The following is a 27,387-nucleotide window of genomic DNA, read 5'->3' as shown; positions in this document are numbered from 1 at the left end:
GATTTCGCGGTGAGAGATCCATTGTTGACAGTGCATTAGCAGTCTACTGCGGTGCTCCATTCAACTCTGGAGTTTTCTCGATACCCACTCGACAATGGGATTATCGGTACCAGGCCTTGATCGGAAGTTATTAGAATCCGACAAATCTTGTCGGAGGCGAGAACGCCGCGCAAGATTTTTAAATGAGAAGAGAAAGGAAAAAGCAATTTCTAAATTTAGACGAAACGCCGTTTATCTGACGAAAGTAAAGGCAATTTTCAAGAAACTTTTAGCCGTGACTATGAAAATTACGCTGGAATATTAGACAAATATATATTACGGTGTCCGTAGAAACTAATTTACCAATTGCTCTCGATTATGCTCTCGAACGAAACCTCCTTGTGGTCTTTGCTTCAAAGGAAGGGCAATACAAGAGAACGCTCGACGACGATATTTAACAATTTAATTAAAAGCGTGCAAAGGTGAACGTCACAAAAGGATCCTTATGAAAAGGGTTATTAAGATGGGAAAAAAGGATATCAGCGATTTTAGCGGACGATAACCACGCCATCGATGAACTGTCGTGGGTCGAGGTTCCTCTTATTCGGACAATTAGCTTTTAATACTCTTGCGTTAAAAATCCACTCTGAAAACTTTCACCATGTTCACAAATATTTCACAGTTTATTACTCATATTAAATATGTATGTATGATATATGAAAAACGAAGGTTTCTTTGCATTCGTCTAAGAACATATTTTTATTTCGAATTTCGCATTTAAAGAAAATTATTCATACAAATTGCGTTTTCACACGATTAACGCGAGAAAATATTCACAGTTCACACATTTACATTTAAAGGTGCACCCCTTGGACACTTATTTCCGTAAAAATGGTTCCAGGAATGAAAAATTCAGGAATCTTTCAAATTTTTATGAAAATTAACAAAGTTATGAGACCTAAACGACGCAAAGGGCAACAGGAATGCGCGATCCGCTTAATCCCCTCCACTCTGTTAGGCTGTTTGTTATTATTGGGTAAGTCAATCACGAACCAAGCCTCTAAACCAGCCAAGAACCTAAACAGTGGAGGGAGCAGAGCTTGCTGACGATTCCCTTTGCCTTTTCCATCGAATTCGTTTGTTGACAGTCTGCCAGCGTCTCGTCTCCGGAACAGTGACGTCCTTCCTTTCGAATTTTCCGTGGCAGTTTCGTTCTCGAGAAGAGGTTTCCACCGCGTTTAAAATCAGTCAAGACGAAAACGAACGAGGCTGAGGTGAGCACAGTTGAGAATTTGTGTATCGCACAATTTTTTTTAGAACTCGAGATAGCTGCTATTTACGTTATTTACTCCCCCCTCACTCCCACCCAGCGAAATATCGGCCAAATCTCGAGGAATTGGTAATTTAAACCGGAAATCGATTTCGCGTCTTGCTTTTTGTCGTATTTCGCGATCGTTCCGCGAAGAAATACGGACTCGAGCTACTTTACGTCTTTTTTTCCTTCTTCGCGAGTTAACGGCGGATTCGAGAATCGCGAAAAGTAATTTCGAATTTCGTCGCGTCGCGCGAAACTTCATCAAACGTACAATTTCGATCTTCGCGGCGGTATTTGGTCGTTGACGGTCTCCTCTTTTTTTTATGGGATCGAATGATATTTTTTTCAATTTTCCTCGCAATGCTCAAAGGGGAACGCGCGATTCGTGCAATATCGAACGAGTAAAATGTACTGGGCTATGCTTTCGCTCGATTTTATTCCCTCGCGACGTTTATAAAATTACAAATTGCTTAGCCAACGCATTATCGAAATTTCTAATAAATTTATGGAAAGACTAGATTTGCAAGAAAGTTTCAAAACACAAGATTTTATCAATAATAATCGTAAATCATCAGATGAGAAATTTCAAGTAACTGTTTCGATCATTTTTCTAAATATAAAAGTGGTTATGTTCAAAAAAGGATAAAAAGTATTTAATTCGAAATTCTTCTATTTGAACGCTGTGAACCTTAAAAAATTGGTTTATTTTGATCGTATATGTTTATTTGTAATTTTAATATAATACAGATTACCGTAAAGTTTCTTTGGAATATTAACGTAATGTTTGCTATTTGAATAAACGTGTCGTAAATATTAGCTCCTTACGAGTATGAAAAAAAGGTTGGTAACCACTGTTCTAAACAATAGCGCAATCGATACCCACTGTGCAATGCAGAAATGTGTATCGGAATATTCACAGCATATTGTAATCAGGACTGAAAAATCGCGGACCAAATAAAAGAGTGTCCTCAGGATAATAGAACGCTGTATACAAATAATTTTCATTAAAGTTCTTGTGTTAATAATACGCTATTAATGGGAGGATTCTCGTGTAACCACTCTAAAAGTAGATTTATAAATTTCGTTTCGAAAAACTATTGTTAATTTGGACTGAACCTTTTCGAAGGATATAAGAATCTTTACATTACAGAAAATAATTTAAATCTTTTTATTATCTATTGTTTACACTCGTATTTGTCACGCTCGTTGAATTGCAAAAAGAAAACAATTTTCTTGAAGGTAGTTTACGTTGGTATCGAACCTGGTTTATATGGTAAAAAATTCATTATCTTTAGAAATCAACAAATGCAAGGATTTATAGTCTAACGCAGCATTTGTTCGTTTCAATAATTATAATTTGACGATTTCGAAGAAAACTTGCGAAATATCTAGGACGTTCAATTAGTTTTGCCGCGCGGAAGAAGATCGCGAACTTTGAACCGAATTCATCGAATTCTTATTGCATATAACCTGCATTGGCTTACACTTTGGTAAACTTGGAGCAACTTGTTAATAATATTAAAGTTATCCCTACGTCGAGACCCCTTGCTACCTTCCTCGTAATTACTTCCAACCCAGGTCAATTTTCGAAATGTTTGCTCTTCTGTCTCGAAAAGCTACCAAAGTTTTCACCAAGAAAATTAGAACGTTCCTTCGCGATATAAATATTTTTCGTACAAGTTACATTTAACAAACTACGCATTCTACTATTCGGTAAGCGATACGATTTGTCTTAGAATATTTTTCTTACATTATAAATAAATTTGCTTTAATACTAGAAATTCTGTTTTTAATTTTAATTTTACTGGGGAACGTTCTTCCATCGCGTTAAAGAGACGAGATTAAAAGTATCGCTGTTGGAAAAAAGAAAACATGGTTCGATGACTCTTCGTCGTGGACGATATAATAGCGGAAAAAATCATGAAAATCGAGGGTATATCGCGATGTAAATGCCTGGAGGGAGGCTTTGCGACGCATCGAGGCGACGTTTTTGATTCACATGCGTGTTCGCGGCCATTGGGGATCGAATCAGTCGCGAAAGCCGAGGGACCGCGATAAAAGATGTATGATGAAAAACAAGGATGAGGAGGGAACAGCGAGTTAAACGGAGAAACTCCGCCATGAAGAGTACTCGAAGATGGCATCGTCAGCAATATTCAGGATCTTCTTTGTCCTATCCCCCCACCGTTCTATCATTCTCTCTTGCTCCCTCTACACTTTGACTTCGACCTCCAACTCAGTCACCCTCTTTCGCCTTACATCCCCGATAACCTATATTCGGCACTGCAGCGGCGGAACTTGAAGGAAAGAATTTCTCTCTTAACCCGCATAGAGTAACGCCAGTCGTTGATTTCCGTCAACGGTGGAATGAACTCGGAAATTTCTTCAGAACCTATCTTTCCGGTATCCTTCTATCGTGTAATGTAACCTGTAACCAAATGAAATTCGTCCAATTTCTGAGCCACCATCGACGCGTCGATTCTCAATTTTTTGATCGAGACGCTGATCAACGGGAATCGTTTCCTATTTCCGTTTGATAACGACACGAAAGACTGATTTAAAAACGAATGGAAATACTCAAAGAGCCCAATCTACGCGCTGAAACAAACCAATTTTGCGTAAAAGTCGTAAAACTTTCGATGGAGATTGGATAGAAAGATCTTTTTGGAGATTGAAATGAAAATTTTTCAAAATATAAATAAAAGGATTATACTATATATAAATTTTAACCTTTTAAAGCAAAATAATTTTTAATTATACTGATTTCAATCTGCTTATAGCACTCGTTACTTTCATTTGCTACTCGAATATATTATTGAAACGATTCGACGAAAAGTGCCCCGGAAAGAATGACAAGAATCGAACCTCGGAACTTGTCTGCAAAAAGAAAACGTATTCTACGATAATCGATAAGAAAGTTCGACGAGGTACTCGTAACTAAAGATGAAGCTGGTTTATTATAATTTGTCAACAGAGCACCCTTGGGAATCTAAAGTTTTCGTACGTAATCTCGTAATAATTGGAGCGAAAATCTATCGACTCGACGCTAATCAATAATCTAGTTCAATAAACTTTCCCATAGTTATAAGTAACTTGAAAAACTTGAATAACCAACCTTGTTAAAGTGCTTATTTAGAATCTAATTTCAAATTCTATTCTTTGTATCAGCGAAAAAAAAATCGATGATAGAATCGATGGAACGTCGCGAAATTATTGTTATTTTCCTGTACAACGTGTCGACTCCTACGTATTTGATAATCCAACCATTTTAGAGAATAATCTAAACACACGGTTTTCAGGTCCGCGCACGCTCTCCGTGTTTAACGACAGTTGTTCGAGCAATTAACACGTATCAACACAATCAACGCGCTCGAAAACTTGTGTTCCCAAAATGTTTGGAAGTCTGATATTCGGGCAGAAGCTTTGTTTACACGGTAAACAAATTCATTTGATGAATGTGCAGAATCAACGTTAAATCAAAATACGTTGCTCTTCGTATTTCCAAGAGTCTCCGAAATTACGATAGAACTTAAACCGAACTAGAAATGTGAACAATTTTTTTGTGATGTGTATTCGATCGAACGGTCACGTTTACATTTATTTTATTTTTAATTAACCAGCGACGGATGGATGTTTATCTTCTGATTGTTGTCCGAAATTTTTAACTAAACGTTTCTGCTCGTCTCTGAATATAATAATAATAAATGTACATACAATCGTTATGAGAAGAATAGTATCTTAGCTTAGAGTTGATACTTAAATAACAACACAAAGAAAACCAGAAAAAAAACATATTTTTAAAGATGCAAACGATGAATCCTTGTAATTTTACGAATGGTTAGGGAAAACACAAGGTGGAAAATATCTCTGATCGTAAAGTTTGTAAATTAGACGATCACACAGCCTTGTTTTATCAAGATGAATTTTGAAAAGGGAGACATTTCAGAGCGATTCGTTTGGCGCAATGACACTTGAAAGATTATTACTTCAAAAGACTGAGTACGGGACTTGTATCGAGCCGCGTAAACTATGATTCCACGTTTCGCGGCGGACAAGAAAAAGGTATAGCTAGCCTAGATACGAAGCCGAGTTTAATTTGCAATATTCCATGTTTGCTTGGCCCGCGATGCTCACGAAAGTCTTCTACTTTCCTGGAGGCTCTCAATCCCGGGTTGCTTCATCATCTGGCGAAATGAATCCTTGAAGGTTTGACACAAAACCATCCATAAAACGGTCTCTGTAAACTGTACCTCTCTGTGCTCGTAAATACTACACTCCGTAACTTTCTTTGTTTCTCGTCCGCGAACGAAGAAACGGCGCCACGAAAAGGGAAAACAATGACGGAAGATAGCAATTGTCGAGAAGAACGTAAACTGTCAATTATAGGAATACGGTAGAGTTACGATTATACGGCACCCGACTATCCGGAATGTCCGAATAATATATTTACGGATTATATTTCATGCAAACAAACAAGTAACAACTGCATTCATCCAGCAGTGACGCCGATACTAGACAGTTAACGAATAAACCGTAGGAATGTTATATATCTTACTTTTTATTAATCAATTGTATCACTACATTAGCCACGGTTGTGTTCGTTAAAAATAAAAAACGAATTTTTAAATTTTAAAAAAGTACAGTATGTGACAGGTCTACTCGTACACCTCGTCTGTGACTATATACCTCGTTTTTATCACTTCGTATGGAAGTATAGTCCAATTATCCGGCATATTTGATTTTTCGAGAATTAGTCCCGATTAACCCGAGTATAAACGACATTCCAGACCCAGTTTATTCGTGGAAAATATTTCATGCCGAAAAATTCGTCTATAAGTTTTTAAATTCTGCGCATTTCCATCTTACGTTTGTTCCCTTTTCTCGATTGCGTTTATCTCGCAGACGTTCGCCTATCGCTCGACGTACCCTGGATCGTAACTCAAGAATGCAGTCTAGCGAGACGAAGATAATTCCGTGACAATTGATCGCGCGAAGCTTAACAGGATCCTCGATATCGTTCTTGACATCTTTTGTCTTTTATTCGTGTTTAGGTCCCCGCCTAAAATCGACTAGCAGAATGTTCCCGAATGCCTTACGGATCTCTTTCGATTTACCATTACGTTTAATAATTGTAAGCGTTATGTGAAAAATGTCCTCGTTAGTGAGACGATTTTCGACGTGTGTATCGAGAAAGTTCTGCTACTGTCAAATTTCCATTTTTCTTTTAGAGGATATACAAATGATTATTAATAGTTTTTTTCGTCGAATTTAATTCTGGAACGACATGTAAAATAATTTTCTCGTTATTTGCCGCTCGGTCGACGTTGTGAAGCTGATTCTTGCGTGGAAGTGTCCTTTCCAGATGATCCGGAAATTACAAACTGCATGAACGAAGACACGATGTGCAACGTCATTGCAGATAGGACAAAATCCACCAAGTTCTTCAAGTTGATTCTCGTTCGACAATCTTGACTTTGGCATAATGCCAGAAAACAACCTGGTTACGCGCACAAGGATGTCGTATAATGATCCTTACAATGCATTTATGGTTATTTTCAATCTCAAGTGTCTATAAATGATTAAATTATGCCCAAGCTTTTCAATAATTCATATTCGTGTCAGTTCAATTTATAAACGTAAGTAACGAGAGCAGAATAATCCGAAAAAATGGTCGAAAAGTTTATTGTTAGCAGCGTACAAGACCATTTCATGCCGATGTCACAGTCTTTGATCAAATAGAAATATAGGTTTATACGCGGAAATGAGAACACTGAAATATGTATTTCAAAATTTCCGTGTATAACTTAGCAAGGAAAAAGACATATTTAAATCGATCATCTAGACGGAACAGGAGTCGACAAACTATTTTTCTGAGCCGGAACACTATATACTTTTTGTCTTCAAGGTCCAAGAGACTGAAATTATATATATAACTAAAAACCATAAGTGCTTTCGACAAATTCACATTACTTTGGGTGCATAGTGTGAAAGTAAATTTAAAAATAAACGCGGAAGACAGCACGAATTATAATAGTTGCTATATTCGTCGGATAGACGACGAAGTGCCCTGAAAAACAAATTTTGTTTTAAGTCGATCCCGTGGTTAGTTACGAAGATACAACGAGTTTTGTTTCCAGCCGATACAGTGGTTATTCCGGGGATACAAGGCTTCGTTGCATTTCATTGATAAGCACGGAATGGTCGAGGAAATTCTTGGAACTACTACGACCCCTTTTAAATGCGTACGCATCCGTAGCAGTAGTGAATGCTACGCGCACTGACCACCGCGCTGGTCACGTGGTTGGGGTAGGTTAGCAGGACGCGGGAGCGAGAGAGAGATCCGACGCGTAAGACGGAGACAGAGACAGTAGAATTTTAAAAAATTACACCTTCCTTTACACGACGATATCTCCGGAACGGAACGTCGGATCGACATAATTCAAAAGCCATTTTAAAGGGGAGGCTTTGCCGCTTCTAACGATGGCTCAATTATTGATAAAACGTAAGTAGTTCCGGAACTGCATGCGTGTAAAGTTTTAGTAATTTCAATGCGCGCTAATAGACTGGTCAGGCGCTTGGGGTAGATTAGCAAGACGCGAGAGCGAGAGCGAGGTCCGAACATGAGACGAAGACAGAGATAGTAGAATTTTTAAAATTACGCCTCCCTTTAGACGACGATATCTCCGGAACGGAACGTCGGATCGACATAATTCAAAAACCATTTTAAAGGGGAGGCTTTGCCGCTTCTAACGATGGCTCAATTATTAATAAAACGTAAGTAGTTCCGGAACTGCATGCGTGTAAAGTTTTAGTAATTTCAATACGCGTCAATAGACTATTTATTAAAATACTACGACCAATAAGTGAACTGTTCGGATAGTTAATTAGAATATCAGTCTTAGATAAGCTTCGGATAAGAAAGTATGTAGACACGCAGAGGTGTGCCCTGTTATTACGAAATCATGCGAACAGTTGATGGAATTTTATAATTACAATATATGAAAAACATGTATGTTTTATTCACAGCATGATAAATATGCATACAGATCTTGTTTGCATTAAAATTTTTATTCGTTCCTGTAAAATACGGTATATTTGTATAAGTAACAATAATACACAGTTATATACATAAAAAAATGTAAATTAAGCAAATTCTCATAAAAGCCGGCGCGTTCTGACAGCGGTAATTCAATAATAGCTAATATTGCTTTGTATATCATTATATCAATGTACAATTTCAGACTTTGATCTTCGTTTGTATAAAATTTATGAACTATACGTCTTAATTGACCAAATATCTTTATTTACTCGAGGCACACAAATTCAAACTTGACCAGTCACGAAACGTCCTTATAGCGTAAAAGTTTATAAATTCTCAAGATCATCTAAGAGGCGAAAAATTAGCAGAAAATTCTTCGTTTAGAGAATCCTTTAGAATAAAGTGACTTATAAACAATTAGCTTGATCGAACATTTAATAGTTTCCTGTTTTAAGCAAAACCAAACGGTGAAAAAAATCACCATAAGAACCGAGACTGTCAACTTGAACGATATCCGTGATGGAACACGAATCTCTACTTTCGTTATCGTTACGAAGCTCTTGAAAAGTGCTTTGCAGGCTGCGCTGTGAGACGAATAATTTTTTTTCTTTACAGATAAAACCTTCGAGCTTCGTTTCGTTGTTCATTGTATAGGCACGAAATTATAAACCGGATATCTAGGCGCGAAACGATTCGTTAAACCGAAAACGTGCTCGGATTCACCGCGTTCCCAAAGACTTCTAGCACCGTTCGTCGATTCCTCGTACGACGGAGGCGCTGAAAAAATATATTCGATACACGTATATTAAAATTAATTTTTATCTAATATAGAGGGAAAGGTACTAAATATTAACTCATAAATCAATATTAAAAAAAAAGTGTTGTATTCTTACGTAAATCAGGATATAAATTCGACGTTGGTATTCCATCGGGGGCCGTCCATCCAGCTTCCGGTTTCATTGCCTCTACCGATGGTGCACTTGGAGTTTGATAATTTACTAGTGGCACCGTGCCCACGTAAATAACCGTGTTCTTCGACAAATTTCGATAGTACCTGGGAACAGAATTTTAGAATCGCTTTTCCTAAACTTTGCATCAAAGAAAGTTGTGAGTCACGGTGATTATGGAATTCTGGTATTCCCATTATTGAATTTCTCTTATATTAGTATACTTCGAAGTAATATAACGTGTACTGACCATCCTGAAACGCACGCCACGACCTTGAGGTTATATTCCAAGTCGATGATACCGCAATTGGTCAAATTCGACGGAGGCAGCGGCGGAATTTCGAGATTCTGCTCGTAATCGGCTGTACCCCCTCCTTCGACGGGTCCTTTGCCAACCTCTGAGACGACGATTTCCTCAGTTCTCGTGTCGTTGCTCGGTGTGGTTGCACGGAAGGTTACGATCTAGACTTTACGATTCGTCGTTATCGTCAAACGTTTTACACTGCACGAGCCGTACAGGACGCGGTTAAATGATTCACAGAATTTAAAAAAAAGCTGATTCTTCGTGTAAAAATAAATCGAAAATATAAAATACTTTAAATTCTTGTAAGAAAATAATAGAGAATATAATGATTCGAAACTCTCGAGATCCAAGCGAATTTACGTTTAATATTTATTTTTGCATAAAGAAACGATATCGATGTTTAGAAACGTCAATACAATTAGAAATAACGAATAATTATTCCACGTTTTCGACTTATTTTCAGGCGAAGTATCGCCTTTTTCTCGATTCTATCAAATGTTCCCGCGCCCTGTACAACCAGCGACTTTGCACATACCTTACAAAGAATGAGTTTCACAGTATTCACTGTTACTCCCGATTGATTTTCAACGTTGATCTTGATTGGCATCGACTGGCCTGGTACATAGCCTCTGACGGGCAAGGAATAATTGACAGTCAGAGGCGCGGTTGCGCAACATAAACAGCAAAACGTTTTACTCATTTCCTCTTGAACTTTTTCCTGAAAACAATAAATTCTCGGTAGAAGTTCGAGAAAGTACGGTGCAAAATGCACTAAATATTATTAGAGAAAGTTTAAATACTTTAAAGAGATTTCGAGGTTGCTAAGTTTGTCCGAAGCGAATCGTGAATGTTTCAATGTGCATAAGCGCGTGCAAGTTCAGTGATAATAATCAACGATTATATCATCGCTGTTACATACACGTATAGTGAGGTGAAAAATAGTTTCTGTGTCGATTATTGTTCTATCTGTACCGTACAGAGAAAAATACTTCTTATTGAAACGTGTGTTTCTCGATCGTTGAACATTATTCTTTAAAAAACAATGAAGGAAGCTAGCTAATTTTTCTCTGTTAATTTTCTATAAAAGTCGGTATAAATATCGTATTTGTGTTTAAACGATTCTGTAAATATTAAAATGTTGCTGATAAATCGCACCGAAGCTCTCAATTCTTGATTAAGGTCGAGGGGCAGAATTACGGTGAAGGGACTCTTCACTTCTTGATCGAACTTCCAGGGCCGATCTAAAGTTGCTTTGACAGTGTAACGAACGTGCCCGAAATCAGACTCGAAACTGCTCGGCAAATTGGTCGGTAGAACACATTGAAACGGAAATTTATGCTCGCCGCTTTGTATCTCGATCTCACCTCCTGAAAAAGAAATACATTTAAATGGTCTATCGCAAATTTTAGCTGATTCTGGTCCAAAAAATGTTTAAATTTTGTTCAGACACGTACAAATAAACACTGTGAATTTTACTGCAACGAGAGTTAAAGTTGGTTTAAAGTTCCCAAAGAAAGTATACTTGAGTATAGTTTAAAAAAATAAATGCTAATACATAGATACACGTATGTTCGTTTGGAAGTTTACCAGAAGCGGATCCAACCAGATAATACTTTGTCTCGAAATATTCTTCGTGGGCAGTGACTGTCTGAGTCCCTTCTCTGTATTGTCCCCTATCATCCATCTCTTGTTTGTCGGTTGTCCAGCACGTATTCGCGACACCTTTTACTTTCACGCTTATTCCTGTAAAGGGAAAACGTCGAATTAAAATGGAAAATAACATTTTCGAACAACGTAGGTAACGGTTTTAATAATTCTCTTACAAAATTGAAATTTCAATTTGAAATTATATTAATCATTTTTCCTCCGTAATACGATGTTGATAATAATGTAATTAACAGTTATTCGTGTGAAAAGATTCCTTTTAACGGGTGTTAGAAAACAAGAGCTACGAGAAAATATTTGCAAACACTCTTATAACGTAGAAATAATATTTACAATAGAAGCATCCAGGACAACGAAATGCCATTGCATAAATATCGTCGAGCAGATGTATAGATATTAGACTAGATACAATTGCAAGGACGCTAACGGATATATGTATATCGCATTGTAGGACGATATAGCGTGACGAAAACAAAAGTTCCACGGCTGATCGTTACTATCCATTTCCACTGTGCGGGTGTTGTACATGGTCGTGCTATAATTAAACGACACCTTGCGCTAAGGAAAAAGTCCCTGTGGGAATGCGGTGACAACAATTTCGAGATATGCATCGGGCGTCCCTTACGAATTAGAACGAAACTCGAAATAGAACGTCCACGAAACTCCCTCCCCCCTCGTCGATGCCACGCGTTTTGGAACTTACGAGTCGAAGAGAACGCACCCAAACATTTTCCCTGTAATCAATCGTTGGTTTACTCGTTACGAAATCTCCAAAAATTTCCAAAAATTCTAACACTCTGGGTTCCCCAAATACCGAGAAATTCCATTTTTGTTGCTTTGTTTCAGCTTTCCACGTGTCCTCGGATGAAAATAATCTCAATGACGAACCCGACGAGGCGTAACATGCTTTAATTGTACAATTACGCGTCTTGGGACAAAAGCGTACGATACGTTGTTGCTTGTATCGTAATCTTACATAAATCATTGGAATTCGTTGGATAAATGATTGGAAACGCCTTTGATTGAACCTAGTCCAGTGACACCTGTCGGTCGGTGAATTCTGCCAGGCAACGTGCACGATCGGACACACAAAAATAGCTGGTTCGTGGAACGATTAACGTGCAACATATCGGTTTCAACGTACCGCGAATCTTCTTTGTACTGTCCAGCACGGCGATTATGTTCCCGCTGACCGTCTGTCCTGGATAGTACGTGCTCCATGGATTGTCAAAGATTATCCGGAAATCTTTGAGGCCCATATTTGCCGGCTCGAACGACACTCGCGTCGATGCACGATCCGCGGTATTCGGTTAATTATTTCCGTCACGTTGGATCCGTCGAGTTGGATAGCTGGTGTTTAGCGAACGTTCGTAAGTTTTCGCTTCGCGACGAAGCACACACCGTGGCTATATCAAGCCGCTCGTAAAGCCGGTCTGATCGTGCATACGAGTCCACGCTACTACAAACCAATCGATGTTTGTCTTCTGCGCAGACACCAGCTGACGCGGAGGCTTACAGGCTCTTTCAAACGTTTCTCAATGACAGCCTGTCGCATGGAACTGTTCTTTCCTTGTAAGATCGACGAAAGTAATTGCTCTCGTCGATCGAAGTAAATTAACACCGTTCGCAAAAGTAAAAATTTGTTTCGGTACTTATTTTAGTAACCTTGTTAAAATTCACAATCTATTCTTTATTTCTCCAGCGTCACAATACGCTTAAGCGTTCAACTAGGACGCTATATGATCCTTTATAGACTGTTTCTTTCGTTTCTTTTCTCAAGATGAAATCATTCGCTATTAATTTCCAAGTATATTTGCAATTCGTGACATGCACGTAACTTTTTGGTCTACTTGTAACTATTATGGTTCCCGCAAGAGTTTGATCACATTTTGCAGGTGAAAAGATCAAGTTTCTATTTGTTTATTATTGCACATCGAAAATCTTGGAGTACGCGTTGTCGAACGGTTTGAATCTATCCAGTCAGCGCGCGTCAGTTTGCTCTTTTAGTAAAGTTTGTACTTCAGTAAAAGGAAGATACAACAACATATATATGAGCTGAATGTTTTCCGTAATTAGAAAAATTAGAGATAAATCTATTTTGAACAGGAAAGAGTTAAAAAACATTTTTAAATTAAGTAACTTAGTACTGTCGATGCAGCAACATATACTTTCGTGACCAACTTTACGTACGTAACGTAAAACAATTTTGTACTGCTTCCAAAGAAACATTTACAATAAAATTTTATACCATGAAGTTAAATTAGAATGTTATCGTATTTTTGGAAAGAATAAATATTAGTTTATGTTGCTTATGTTTATTAAAATCGTTTCGAATTCTTCCTCCGGATCGCGTGTCCATTAATTTTGGTGCGCCTTGTACGTCGACGGTAACGTAACAACGTTGCGTGCCGCCATTGGTCAAGCATAGGTAAACATGCGCCGAGGAAAACCACGTTTTCCTACGGAAACATCCATGGGGATATTCGTTTGGCGAAACGCGCATGCTCTATTCTGCGTCGCGTGACGTCACGAACATAACGGATAAGATAGCGATGATGCAATTGACAAAAGGCAAACGACGATAACTTTCTGGCTAGACTAAACTTGTAACCTCGAAAGTAGGGTCAGAGTTATTTTATTTGCTGAACAAACTCGATACAGACACACGACCGATCCAATTATCATTTATTTACCCGACTTCTTATTTTGATTTCGTTTGGCGTAAGTCCAACAGCATTCATTCTTCACATATCGTGCCATCGAAGTAATGAAAATATTTTTTTTCTTTATTTTTAGAGCATGACAGTTACTATGACTAATTATATAAATATCGAACAAGAGTATACACGAAAGTGGTTTTGAGTCATCTTGTACAACATAGAGAAGCAACGTGTTTGGATTACGAGTTTGTTCGAGACGAATAAATAATTATGGCAGAGTAATAGTTATTTTCTTTCCATTTAGATAACATTGGGTTGTATTGGATAGCTCATAATCTGCTGGTGCAGTATGCTCGCGAGTAAGCTGGTGGAACGAGCCTTTCACAGTTCAAATTCCTCTCTGACGCGTGCAATGCCCGTTTACCAGATCGTGCATTGCCTTAATCAAAGCAAATTCCACTTATGCTGAATATAGTAACCGTTATTTTCCTGCCGTTAATTCCATTGGATCCAATTACTCCGTGGCGACCGTTTGGTTGGATCGTAGCTAGTCAAAGTGTAAATTGGAAACTTTGATGTACCGATGTTCTGTACGCTGCTTCATCATTTGTTTACGATGTCCTTCGTTTCTCTTAATCACCGTTTCTCTCGCTAATAAGATTAGCATCTACTCAAACGACTAGACAACTTCCTCGAAGCGACTGATCATCGAAAACAGTTTACCTATTGCTTGCTGGCAGAAATGCATAGAAACTAAAGGTATCCTAGATACATTTTAATATGAACTACCACTCTGCCTACGATCATTAGGGTACACCTTACTTACGATTATCGAAATTTTTATGCGCGATCCTCTGGATTTGTTCAACTTGATAAAAAAAGTAGGAAAGGGTGCCACAATTGACTTAAGAAATTAAATTAAAAAATTTCAAATCATTCTGGAAAAATTATTTTCAGTTGCAGGGATCAATTGCAATCATTTTTGGTAAATAGACATACCTTCGAAATCCTACCCACTTTCGAGAAAAAAAATGGGGTAGGTGCTGAAAGTTTTGGGTGAAAAAAAAGACTTTCGAATCGTCTTGGAAAAATTATTTTTAGTTGCAGGAGTCAATTGCAATCATTTTTGGTAAATAGACATACCTTCGAAATCCTACCCACTTTCGAGAAAAAAAATGGGGTAGGTGCTAAAAGTTTTGGGTGAAAAAAATGACTTTCGAATCGTCTTGGAAAAATTATTTTTAGTTGCAGGAGTCAATTGCAAGCATTTTCAGTCAACAGACATACCCCCGAAATCCTACTCAGTTTCGAGAAAAAAAATGGGGTAAGTGCTGAAAGTTTTGGGTGAAAAAAAAGACTTTCGAATCGTCTTGGAAAAATTATTTTTAGTTGCAGGAGTCAATTGCAAGCATTTTCAGTCAACAGACATACCCCCGAAATCCTACTCAGTTTCGAGAAAAAAATTCCTTACCGAAAATCTAATTTCTGGCCAGAAATGTTTCCCCGAAATTTCATGCGTATGTTATAAAATCATAACTTCTGAATGGGTTGAAGTATTTTAGGAAGGATTTAAAAAAAAGACACGTTTTACAGTAAAATACCCCCTAAAATGACATTTAAATTGTTTACAATCAACAGACTCGTTCTGACACGTCTCTCTGTTACCCAAATCGACTCGATTTTTCGTAGAAATTATTTTCCCCTGAAATGTAAGAAATTCGAGGGGTCCCACGATTAAAATACCGAAATAAATTTGTTCTCAAGAGTAACCGAGATCCATCCTAATGATCCAGAGCGAAGGAAATTCGTCTTTACCCGCGGGGCACGTCTCTTCTTCCATCCGTGCACCGGCGTACGACATCGCCTCTGGCCAGGCGTCGTCGTCGTCGTCGTCGGTTCCTTTCCGGAGGCGCGTATTCCGCGCAAGCTCACGCCGTTATTATTGATCGAAACATTTCGTCCGATGGTCGCCACGGAATACCACGGAATGGTCCGCACACCGTAAATATTCGTTCAGTGCGCCGTGGCTGTGTGACTTACGCGGATAAAAGCGTTGAAATACGTGGGGAAAAACGTGGCCGAACATGGTCGGAGGAGTGACGGAGGACGGACCTCTTATACGACCCGTCGATCCCGGTGAGTGGAGTTCGTAATCGCGAAAATCGTCTTTTGACTTTTCCTCGTAGCCAAGAATCGTCGTACGATCGACGCAGCATCGACCCTCCCGTCGACGATTCCGATCTCAACGCGATCCTCGAATCGTTTTCAGCGACAGATCGAGTGCTGTTCCAGTGATTCCGTAGATCCGTGATCGCGTAGCTCGTCGATCGCGAGATCTCCGCGGACAGCTGTTACCGTCGATCGCGAATGAGTCAGACCCGTGGGTGTTTCCATCGATCGCGATCGGTTCTCTTGGGTTCTCTCGAATCTTTTAACCGTAAATTGGAAAGACGTTTCGTAGCGTTCCCGACACGATTCTCGCGATGCTCGACGGAGAGTCCATGATCTTTCGCGACCAACGACAGTTTTCTTCTATAGTTAAGTACCCAGAGAGACCATGTGGCAGTCTCAGTTTTTGGCACCCGACCTGGTTAATCGCTCGACCCTCGGGTGTCAATAATCTTTTCCTCGGTTCGCGAACCGACGTCCCAAATACGCGTTGACGAAATGTTAACGTACGCGATGGCCATGTTGATAAAATTAAACGCGTCGTCACGAACGGGGTACGAAGTTGGAATATTGCATTCCGTTCTTCGATAGTCGATAATATTTATATATCTGGATAGATTAAAATAAACTACGCGTCGAGCGGTACCTGGACTCGATTTTAATTTTCAGTAACGAGATCTTTTTTAGTCCCGTAATACGAAAAATTATTCCTTTCCCTTGCGTTTGTTCATGTTTATAAAATGAATTATCGCGAGTAACAATGGCAGTATGTCGAGGGACGCTGACGGTGCAGTTGCAAATATTGTTACACCGTTGGAAATTATGATTGTTTCGAGGGATAGTGAGAGATCTAGGAAGCCTACGAATAAATGGATCTGAAAAGAGATACGTGTGATTTCAGTGTCGACGACAACGGTGGTCGTGCTATGCATCGGCGGCGTTTTTCTACTTTGCGCCGTCGCGATGACCTGGTGGCTTTGCCGGCGACGTCGCGAACACACCAAACTGAATTCCGACAAGTCCTTGGCGTTCAGACCGCCACACAGGAAACCAACGGCGGTTAAGAGTCCTGGCAGTACCAGTCACTATCTGAAGAAGAGCCCGAGCCCCACGGGACCGGCCAAGAGTCCTCCGGGTTCCGGTGGACAAACGCCAAGCCCCACCGGGTCTCAAACCTCGAATCCTTACTCTCAGCCAAGGACGCCTCAAGGTACAGGTGAGAGAAACTATTATCGACATTCGCGGGTTCACTGATAACCGTCAACCAGATTTCGTAGGAATTTCTTTAAGGGTGTCTTCTACCGTAAACCGCCAAAAAAATTCCATTTTTTTTCTTTCTTTGGCATTTTCTTAAAGGATTCTAAGGACTCTTAGAAATGTATGTGCAAAAGCATATCACCGAACTCGTAAAATTAACGAAGGTATACGTATTGCTCGGTCGAGCTACACCTTTTTAAACAGTCTGATCCTTCCGTTTAAATGCGTTTTTCCTCAAAACTATCTTCTCTGAATTGGCTTCCATGATATCTCAAGATCTACTCCACCGATTTCGTTCAAATTTGACGTGTACCTTCGAACGTGCAGTCTAGCATTTTTCCCTTTTGATCTAGAATAAAAAATCGAACGACATTTTGTTCATAATAGTACATAGTACAGAAATCTTTCAGACTTGAAAAAATCAATTATATGAGGCGAATGGGTATGATAAATAATGTGGGCGGTACTATAGTTATGTTCCGCAGTGTATAATGCATTTTGTATACATATTGTGATATCCGTGAAATTGAAAAAGGAAAGCGTCGGTGTTCTCGTATCTGCAAATATTTACGTAAATTTTTTTACCTGTCCGCTTTTGTAGTTCGTCCGAAGTGCAAAATGAAAATCAAGCGTAAAAGTTTGCGTGCAATTGATGCGTAACATTGTTCGGTTAGGATCGCGAGAGGAACGTTTTAACATCTGGCGCGTGGGCGTTGACATTACATGTAAAAACTCGACAGTTTTTATATACGGAAACAAGTTACTAGTGGAGTCTTATAAACTCAGTTATCAAGCACTATGTCACTATTCTTATTACAGAATTCTAATTTATAAGATTCGAGTACTATTTACAAAAGGTTCGAATATCCACAACATACAAGTATCTTTTCGAAGCTTGCAAGTACTTGTTCCAGGGCTCGATATCTATTTTTATAGAATAAATACACTTTGAGTACAATTATTGATAGCGAAGCATAGTTATTGACTCGGATTCGTAAGTATATAGGGTATTCGGCCAACCCTGGGAAAAATTTTAATGGGAGATTCTAGAGACCACGATAAGACAAAAATCAAGAATGCCAATTCGTTGATCGAGGCTTCGTTAAAAAGTTATTAACGTTTAAAGTTCCGCCTGTAGAACGCGATAGTGATTCTCACTCAGAAAACTGTAAGGCTGTCGATACGTCACTAAGCGGAGTTTTTCATGCTAAGTGAGAACCACTGTCGCGCGCACGCAGCTGCGAACAGATTGCCTATCTACAGGCGGAACTTTAAACGTTAATAACTTTTAAACGGAGCCTCGATCAACAAATTGGTGTTTTTGATTTTCGTCTTGTTTTGGCCCTCCAGAATCTCCCATTAAAATTTCCGCCGTCTCTATCGTTTATTTGTTCACCAACGACAGGTACACCGGCCCAAACACCTTCCGGCGACGTTACCTTGAGCATCGAGAACGAACGCGACAAGGCAGAAATCGAGAACAATGAGAAGGTGGAACGCGAAAAGAATCACACGTCGGAGAATAACAAGGACAATTTGGGCCAGCTGGTGTTCAAGCTGCGTTACCTGAGCGAACAGAACGCGCTCGTGGTCACCGTTGTCAATTGCAAGGAGCTACCCGCAAGGGAACAGAATGCCACCAGCGATCCCTTCGTTAAACTAAAATTGTTGCCAGATAAACAGCATCAGGTGAAGACAAGGGTACTCAGAAACACCAGAGATCCTGTCTACGACGAGGACTTTACGTTCTTCGGGATATCGAAGGATCAGCTACAGGTACCGAATTTGTCGGATTATCTTTTAACCCTTTGCACTCGAAGACTTTTTCTCGATATCAACGACTCGAACACACTTTATCGCAAGGACATTCATATTTTTATTAATAGAATTAACGAAACGGAAACTTCGTAGAGCCTCGAGCCTTCTTGCTTTAAGCGTTTCTTATATTTTTGCATAATTTTTTGACGTCTAATAATCACCTTGAAGGAATAATTTATTTGTGTCCTCTAAATGGAACATCCGAATTGTTCGATAGATTTAAAATGTCCGAGTGCAGAGGGTTTAATTGTTTCTTCACTTTCATTTATGTAAACTGGCAGGAGAACAGGTATGTTCGCATAATCGAGTGTTTCGTGTGCGAAATTAATCCAATTAGATCAACTTTACATACGTGCTGGACGAATGATTCATAAAACAAACTTTTCCATTATCGTTCGCAGAAAATCAGCTTACACTTCATAGTACTCAGCTTCGATAGATACTCTCGGGACGATATTATCGGTGAATTGACGTGTGCACTCTCGTCAGTGGCCGGTTTGGACAACGCTGATAACCAGGAGATATCATTGTGTCGAAAAATTTGCCCTAGAAGCCTGAAGGTAAGAAACAAACGACCAGCGAGAAAATAATATCGATTCAAGGATCGTGTTTTGCAACGATGAGACGCGCGAATATTTTTCGAGAACATTGAAACTACACCGCCAAAACATCATTCGAAAGGTGTTATCTTTTTTTATTTCAATTTAATATCGTACGTATTTCGAAGTACGATATTAAAAATAACGTACTTCACGCTAACAATTATTTCATCCAAATGCAAAGGCATTAAAAGACACCTTTTAAGTTAAATTCTGAGAAATTTGCACGTCAAAAGATACCTGACAATTTCCATTAAAAGCAATCGTTTATTGATACTCTAAACGATAAAGTTTCTATATTCGACATTCTCCAACAATTCATTATGATGTGACTATCATCAATTTTCCTCTTATCAATGTGAAATGAATATTAGAGATAAAAATATCATCCGTCACTGTCACATTGTATGTTAGCGAAAATATCTTCCGTCGAATTGAATCGCGATCATTGCAGCACCATGTTTGAGAGTAGTGGTTCAAAAATAGAAGATGAATTTTTTACTGTTTTTGTTATTTATTCTATCTCTACTATTATTTATGCGAAATAACGATCTCATAGCGTTTCACACTTTAAAGATATCGCTACTGTCCGGTTTTAGGGGAACTCCTCCTACCCACAATTTGTGTTATCATCTATTATATATTTTACTCGAATATTTCGAGTTTGAACATCGCAAAAAATGAAAACAAATTATTCAATGAAGAATTTCGATCGAGAAAAACGTGTTAAGAATGTATGCAGAAACCAGTTGCGTTTTTCGATGCAGATTCAATCGCAAGGTAGAGGAGAGCTGCTGGTCTCTCTTTGTTGGCAACCGATCAACAGCCGGCTGACGGTAGTCGTACTAAAGGCACAGAATTTGCCAAAGATGGACGTGACAGGTCTGGCCGATCCATACGTGAAGATTTATCTTCTATACAACAATCAGCGTATCGCCAAGAAGAAGACACGCGTGAAGAAACGCACCCTCTGCCCTGTATTCAACGAGTCTTTCGTTTTCGACATTCCAAACGATCCGGATGGTCTCAACAACGTCAGTCTTGAATTCATGTTGCTCGATTGGGATCGCGTTACGAAGAACGAGGTACGTCGATTAACATAAAATTTTAATCCTAAGAAATAATAAAACTCTGCTTTACCGTGACGCCCTCTAAAGGAACTTCCACGTCCAATAAACTCCACAAGTCTTTTGGAGGCCATTCAAAAACTTCTATATCCGTGCAATCGATACTAATAATCAAACGAGATATTCGTCGACTATCAAAGAAATTAGAAAACCGTTTATCAAACGTAACGCGGTAAAATTTTGTTTAAATTCTAAAAGTACATGTAATTTTGTTTGCAGCAGCGTTCGTCGACAAAAATGTGCACGATTGATCCATTAAATTGTGCAATACGTACACGTATCGTATTATACGACCCTCATTGTGGCCTCCGTGTAGCGTGACGAGACCGAAAGTCGCGCAACCACCTTCGTTGCGTGATTTTTCACAATTTTCTTACATAACGCGATGCAAAACATACCCAGATATAGTTAGATCGATTCGAGAACTTGGAATTTTCAGACGGGTACGTGCACATTTTCCATTGTCCCAACTATACAGAATGTCCCGTGTAACTGGGACGTTCTTTACTTCTGACTCATTCTCTTCGCTGTATTTCGCAATACAGAAGAAACGATGGAGAATTTCACCCGATTATCAATACCAAATTTTTATATTTTTTGTCCATCTGATATTTTCAAGTTAAATTCAAGTCTAATGTTGCAAAACAACGGTTCGTTAAACCCTTCCGTGTTATGGTGAACGAAATAAATAATTTCTTCGATAACTTCTAGGTTGTAACTTGTACGCCCAGGCTGATTATTGCGTGCATTTTAGGTGATCGGTCGACTCGAGTTTGGCGGGCCGGATTGTCAATATTCGGCGTTGAATCATTGGAAGGAAGTTTGCAGCTCGCCGCAGAGGCAGATAGCTGATTGGCACAAATTAAGGGAGTAACTAGTATCTCCCACACTAACGACTTTCCTGGAATCCCGTCTCCAATTATCCAAAAGCCCCACATCCTTCCCCCATTGTGAAACCACAGATCCAACCCCTTGAAACCCTACGATGAAGTAGGGTATCTGTTTTGTAAACCTAATACTCGATGTATATTAGGCTTGAAGCGAGTGGCGGCACGTCCACCCGCGATCGTCGCGACTGCGGATGCATCGCGTGAAAATTAACGAGAATAACGACTTCGAATCGCGCGATTCTTTCCAAGTACATAGAAAATCGATTCAACTATCGTCTTGTACCAGTAAGTCGTTTTCGTTCTCTCACCGTGTCTTGGACGTAAAAATTAATCCAAACCGATTACAAAATCATCGACGTACGCTCCATTTTGTTTCGCCGCCATCGTTTTCCCAAATTCAATTTTACCACTTGAAATTTATAAAGCTAAGAGAACGTCCAGAAAAAAAGAAACAGATGTTTCCTTAAGAATCGATCATGAAAGCCAAGCGCGTGGATTAGGAAAATTACTTGTTGGACAACCCGATAAAACGTTTCTTATATTCGTTCGCGATTCTCGTTTGAATCGTACGATTTTAAGAGTATTTCGAAAATTATCGAGTTCGAACGAGATGCTTACGCCTGATAAACGTGACTTTAGAATTATTTGCTCGGATATAGTTTGCAGCGCTAAATGCTACAGTCGACCGGAAATTAAGAAGAGAAACTAGTATTCCGTCGAATTATCGATGAAATTGAACAGACGGAATTCTACGTGGGGAAAAAAATGATGAGGGTAGTAAAATCCGGTAGACTTATTTCGTTTTCTGCGAATCGAGTAACGCTAAATAGAGTATTCGTCGATCGCGAAGTAATGTCATCGATCCCAGTGGCGGACGATCGCGGGCGAAACGCATACAAAATGCTTTACGATATAAATATAGTTGTTAAGATTTCCGACCAGATGGCAAAGAGAGGAGGACGAAGCAGTTAATACGAAACGATCGAGCATCTGCATCGGTTGTTGGATACTACTGTCGCGAGCACAGGGCTGTGCTTCCGAAAGATCGTTGCTTTTTGACCTAAAATCTCAAGAAGGGATCCTTGATATTCGCGTCGCACCGTCGTGTTGCACACATTAGACTGTCGAGGATGGATTCGTAATTTTTAAAATTTTAAAAGACACGTACGTATACACTCGAACGGAGTAGGGCTTAAACGCAACGTTCCGCGAGAGAGAATCGAGCGATTAATTTAGTAACGAATGAAAATGCAACATGGAACGAAACGGGATGAAGATTCTGGATATTTCGAGTAAACAACAAATGATCTCAGTGACAGAAATTCGAGGCTATTTAGTAACCGAATATGTTTATTGTAAGCAATTGTGTACCAACGGATCAGCGACTCTCAATTCGAATAATAAACCGTGTACTAACTGCATACTAGAATTTTCTTATCGTGAAACAGAGAAACAAGTATCGTTTCGTACAACCGTAACGAATTACATATATAAAATTGTCTTTCTAGAAACTCTCTGTTCGAAATTTAAGTTTCGTTTCGACGTGAACGGTTGAGTTTCCTTCGATCCCGAGAAAAGAAAAAATACAAATATTTCGAAGAGATTTCTGCTCGACCCTGTCGGATCACGGAGGCTATTTTGGTAAAGTTTGGGTGAATTAATCGAACGAAATACTTACAGCCAAACAACGTGCCAGCAACAGTGTTTGTTTCATTCGTTATACAGCCGTGAACAAGGATCGCCACAAAAATTTTTGATTATTTATTTATTTTGAATATTTAAAAAGGAAGGGAGAATGTGAGCGTTTATAGATCCAACTTATCTTGGATTAAAGGTTATTTTTTAACATTTATTGTACATGAAAGAATTTTAGTATCTTAGCGATGGAACATCATGTTGATAAACAACAAATATGCATAAAAGTTTCTCTAAAAATCTTTGGAGCGATTCTTGTAAAATATATGGAAACATCGTAAGACGTGGGGATGATCCTGAAAACATCGTGAACATCGATCAAGCTTAAAGACAATATTACGATTATTCGTTCCTGTTCCAAAATTCCATAGCAGAATTCCCTAGCAATCGACTGGCAGAAACATGACTCGTTAATTACACGTAATGACAAGGGGAAAATTGCGATTACTCGCGAACTCAAATCTAAACTTTAATTAATATTTTCCCGCCAAGAATCCTTAACGCTTTAACGGCCACTGGCATGCGTACGTGACTTTGTTAGTCGATCGTCAAATGCTCTTTATACTCTGTGTTCTTTATAAATAACTAGTTTGTGTACTCTTGGAAATTTCTAGATACAATGCAAAAGAGATAAGTTAGGTACAAAATTAAAGAATATAAAACATTGACGGAAATTAGAAAGCAATTACCACGAATGCTTGTTGCTTTCATATTTCTGTCAATTTTTTTTATTATTCTCTTGTGTTTCTTTCTCTTGTCGTATCTATTCTAGAAATATCCGATAATATGTCCAAACTTGTTGATTATAAAAAAAGAAATAGAATATAAAGATCGGTTTCACGAAGTTATCCATATTATACTAGCAGCTTTGTCCTTCGAACCGTTTTTATTTTCACGACGATCCGTGGAACGGGGTCGAGGAATCGTAACGTTGTTTTCAAGTGGCAACGGAAACCGCTTCGCAAGTTGTAAATATGTAATTTACGTTTTAACGAAAAAGAAAACGCGAAGCAGTTTAGTTACGAAACCTTCGCGACTTCGGTCGCCATTAACGAGGTTAGAATGTACGGTTACGGTTCGTAGAGAAAATTCCAACGACGCCGAGTGTAAGAAGAAAAGAGGATATCCGGTGTTTGGATATTTAATGGAAGTAAAGTGATCGTAAACTCCGATTTACACGAGTAAATTGAATACGTAAGTTTAAACGCGCGAACGATCGATTCTGTGTGAAACTTGCTATTGGACAGTGCGTTGATGCATCTATCGTTATTGATGGAGCATCGTAAATCCTTATTATTGTTACGTTTATCGATTATTTGGAAAAATTTCGATACATATATAAGTATACAATTAATCGACGATTCTACTATATAAAAGTTTAGTAGTTTTTTATCTGTTTTGCTAAAGAGTTACTTGGTATACACGCTCCAACTGTTCTTCACACGATATATTTTAGGTTAGGATCGCACGAGCGTCGAAACGACGTGCGTTTCTATGTTCTTCCTTGTTTTCAATTGTAAGACAAGGAAAAACATAAAAACTCATGTCGTTTCGACACTCGTGTGACCCTAACCTTAATTGTATAAGCGGAGTTTGCTCCAAGGCCCCGTTTACACACGCCGCGAATACAACGCTACGATTAATAACGATCAAGTGTTAACTTAGACTCGAATACAACAAAAGTTTCAAGTCAGTTTAAACTTATGGTAATTATTAACAAGTGGTTTGCGCGCAGGCTGCTCGTAAGTAAGAGAGACATCAAGTTTTACACGTCTAAAGAAACTTTAAGATCATTCGCGTAACCGATTGTCGCTAATCACAGAACATTTCCAGCATTTGGGGCTTTTTTTTCTGACGATTTTCCGTATTTCTACGCGGCAAAGATTTTACCATGAGAAAAAAAAAACAGAAAAACGTTCCTAGAAAAGAATCACTCGTAAATCGCGTTTAAACGTGCATTTTTAATATATCGAACATTCGACGCAACACAGGGCAACGTTCTCGAACGTAGGATTTCCAAATCTTCGACAAATTTAATTTGAATAATTAAATATTTTAAATAGTACGACTCGAATCGAAGTCAGATTTTAATACATTTTTTTTGTTTGTTTACTTGTTTCTGTTCGATTCAAAGTAAGTTCCATGTAAACGTAACTTAACACGTTCATTGTTTAGAAAAAAAAGTTCAACACACGTCCGACAACGTGTTTACCGTGTTACAATAAATTTTAAAAAATTAGTAAGCGAATCGTTGAATGTAATAGAAATACAATTGTGAAATATGAAATATCAGTGAAAGTGTTAAGTCTTACCTAATAGTCGTATATCTTGTTTAAAAGCGAATAAAAGCCAATATAGACCACGATCATTTAAGCGAAAGTAAATGACAACTATTAACGGGGCTTAGAAGAATAGAAAATGAATTTGTATTCGTATACGTTGAAAAAAAGTGAATAAAACGTACAACTGGATACCCCCGCTACTTAAAAAACAGAATTAAATGGAAAATGCAGAAGAAAAGCGCCTGACGAATAAGATGTACGTGTCACGCGCCATAAGAATCAATAATCGATCACGCGTAACACGATCGTTTATTTTCTTTTTATCACAACTGTCCGATTCGTCGTCCTTTTTTTTCTTCGCGAAAAAAAAGAGAGAAAAGTACGAACGATAAAAGAAAGTTGGAAAGAACCGTTGTGGCAACGGGGAAAGAACGATTCTTTGCGAAAGAATGAAGAAGCAACGACGAAAGTGGTACGAATCAGCACCAAGTAACGAAAGTAATGACAGTCACGTCGCAATATATCACACAAAGACTCAAGAGATACACCGAATACATACATTTACATACTAAGTACAGTAGGGACAAAAAAGAAAAAAAAGAGAAATCGAAAGATCTGTATCGCTGCGTGCAAGAACGCAGCAGAAAAAAAAAGAAAAAACGGCATTACACGATCGAGAGTTTCAAAATATTTATTTAATTGCTATACAATTACAGATACAAGTATATAAGAAACGACTATAATAAGTAGTACGTAGCAAGACGTCTCGTAAATATATTCTGTCGTTCTCGTTAAGCTCGATACTTTCGAATCGATTCGAAACAGTCGCACGACGACGACTTTCGAACAAGATGACGACCTATCCATGCTGAATGAGCTTCTCGAGATCGGCAGATGTACACTGTAACATATTGAACGTCGATACGGAATGTTGGAAAATCATCGCTCTTGTAGCGCTTCGTTCGTAGCGTTTCCCTTCCCTCGTTTTTCCAAACATTTTACGAACGCAAATTTCTTTCTTCTGCAGCGACGAAAATGTTTGTTTTGAACGACCGATTAAGTCGAATTTACATTTCTTCACTTTGAATGATCATCGCGAATGATAATCATAATCACGGTAAAGATAAAAGATGAAAGCTGCAGTATATAAATCTGTTCGACGATTGTACGTATGATTCATTCATAGTGAACGTGAGAATTTCATTAGTTTACACTCCGTACGGTTTCCTTTTCCTTTTAACCTCACTTTTGTTTTCTAACTACCTCCATTTTCTACTTTTATCATTTTTACGTGGAAAAGTCAATTGGCAGTTATACAAAATGTATTTCTAGAAATAACAAATGCCTAATAGCACCGTTGATAGATAAAAAAAAAAAATAATAGTCGCACATACCTATAACAAATTTACGAATATAAACATATGAATATCAAGCATCTGCGATAATTATCACGCGAATAATGTTTAAAGGTATCATCTAGAAACCAGTACAAATATATTACTTGCGAAGAAAACTGTTAATAAAGACAGTACTACGTTTCATGACATACGTGGTCCGTTTGTATAATTTTACAAAATTGTTCGTAAAATTTGAAGATTGTTAGATTACGTTTCACTTATAAACACTGTACGTATTACTTTG

At 38.5% G+C, this 27,387-nt stretch overlaps 2 protein-coding genes across 3 annotated transcripts; one reads left to right on the top strand and one right to left on the bottom strand.

Moving 5' to 3' along the window:
* Positions 1–8,311: 8,311 nt before the first annotated feature.
* LOC143348026 (arrestin domain-containing protein 17) lies at positions 8,312–12,696 on the bottom strand. The gene is made up of 7 exons (XM_076777781.1): positions 12,394–12,696; positions 11,172–11,327; positions 10,740–10,951; positions 10,120–10,302; positions 9,531–9,742; positions 9,227–9,387; positions 8,312–9,110 (listed from the first exon to the last, which is right to left on the bottom strand). Exons 1-7 carry the CDS (start codon positions 12,506–12,508, stop codon positions 8,977–8,979), a joined length of 1,173 nt encoding a protein of 390 aa, XP_076633896.1. The 5' UTR covers positions 12,509–12,696; the 3' UTR covers positions 8,312–8,976.
* Positions 12,697–15,812: 3,116 nt separating this feature from the next.
* Syt4 (Synaptotagmin 4) lies at positions 15,813–25,378 on the top strand. Of its 2 annotated transcripts, none has more exons than XM_076777738.1 (6): positions 15,813–16,045; positions 16,980–17,288; positions 18,741–19,111; positions 19,555–19,713; positions 20,520–20,837; positions 21,634–25,378. In XM_076777738.1, exons 1-6 carry the CDS (start codon positions 15,994–15,996, stop codon positions 21,751–21,753), a joined length of 1,329 nt encoding a protein of 442 aa, XP_076633853.1. In that variant the 5' UTR covers positions 15,813–15,993; the 3' UTR covers positions 21,754–25,378. The 2 variants fall into 2 exon arrangements, with proteins under 2 accessions (XP_076633853.1, XP_076633852.1); XM_076777737.1 differs by having other exon boundaries at positions 15,822–16,045; positions 16,980–17,294.
* The last annotated feature ends 2,009 nt before the right edge of the window (positions 25,379–27,387 follow it).

Source organism: Colletes latitarsis, chromosome 11 (genome assembly GCF_051014445.1).
Source record: "Colletes latitarsis isolate SP2378_abdomen chromosome 11, iyColLati1, whole genome shotgun sequence".
NCBI lineage: Eukaryota > Metazoa > Arthropoda > Insecta > Hymenoptera > Colletidae > Colletes > Colletes latitarsis.
This window is presented reverse-complemented; position numbering and strand designations above follow the sequence as displayed.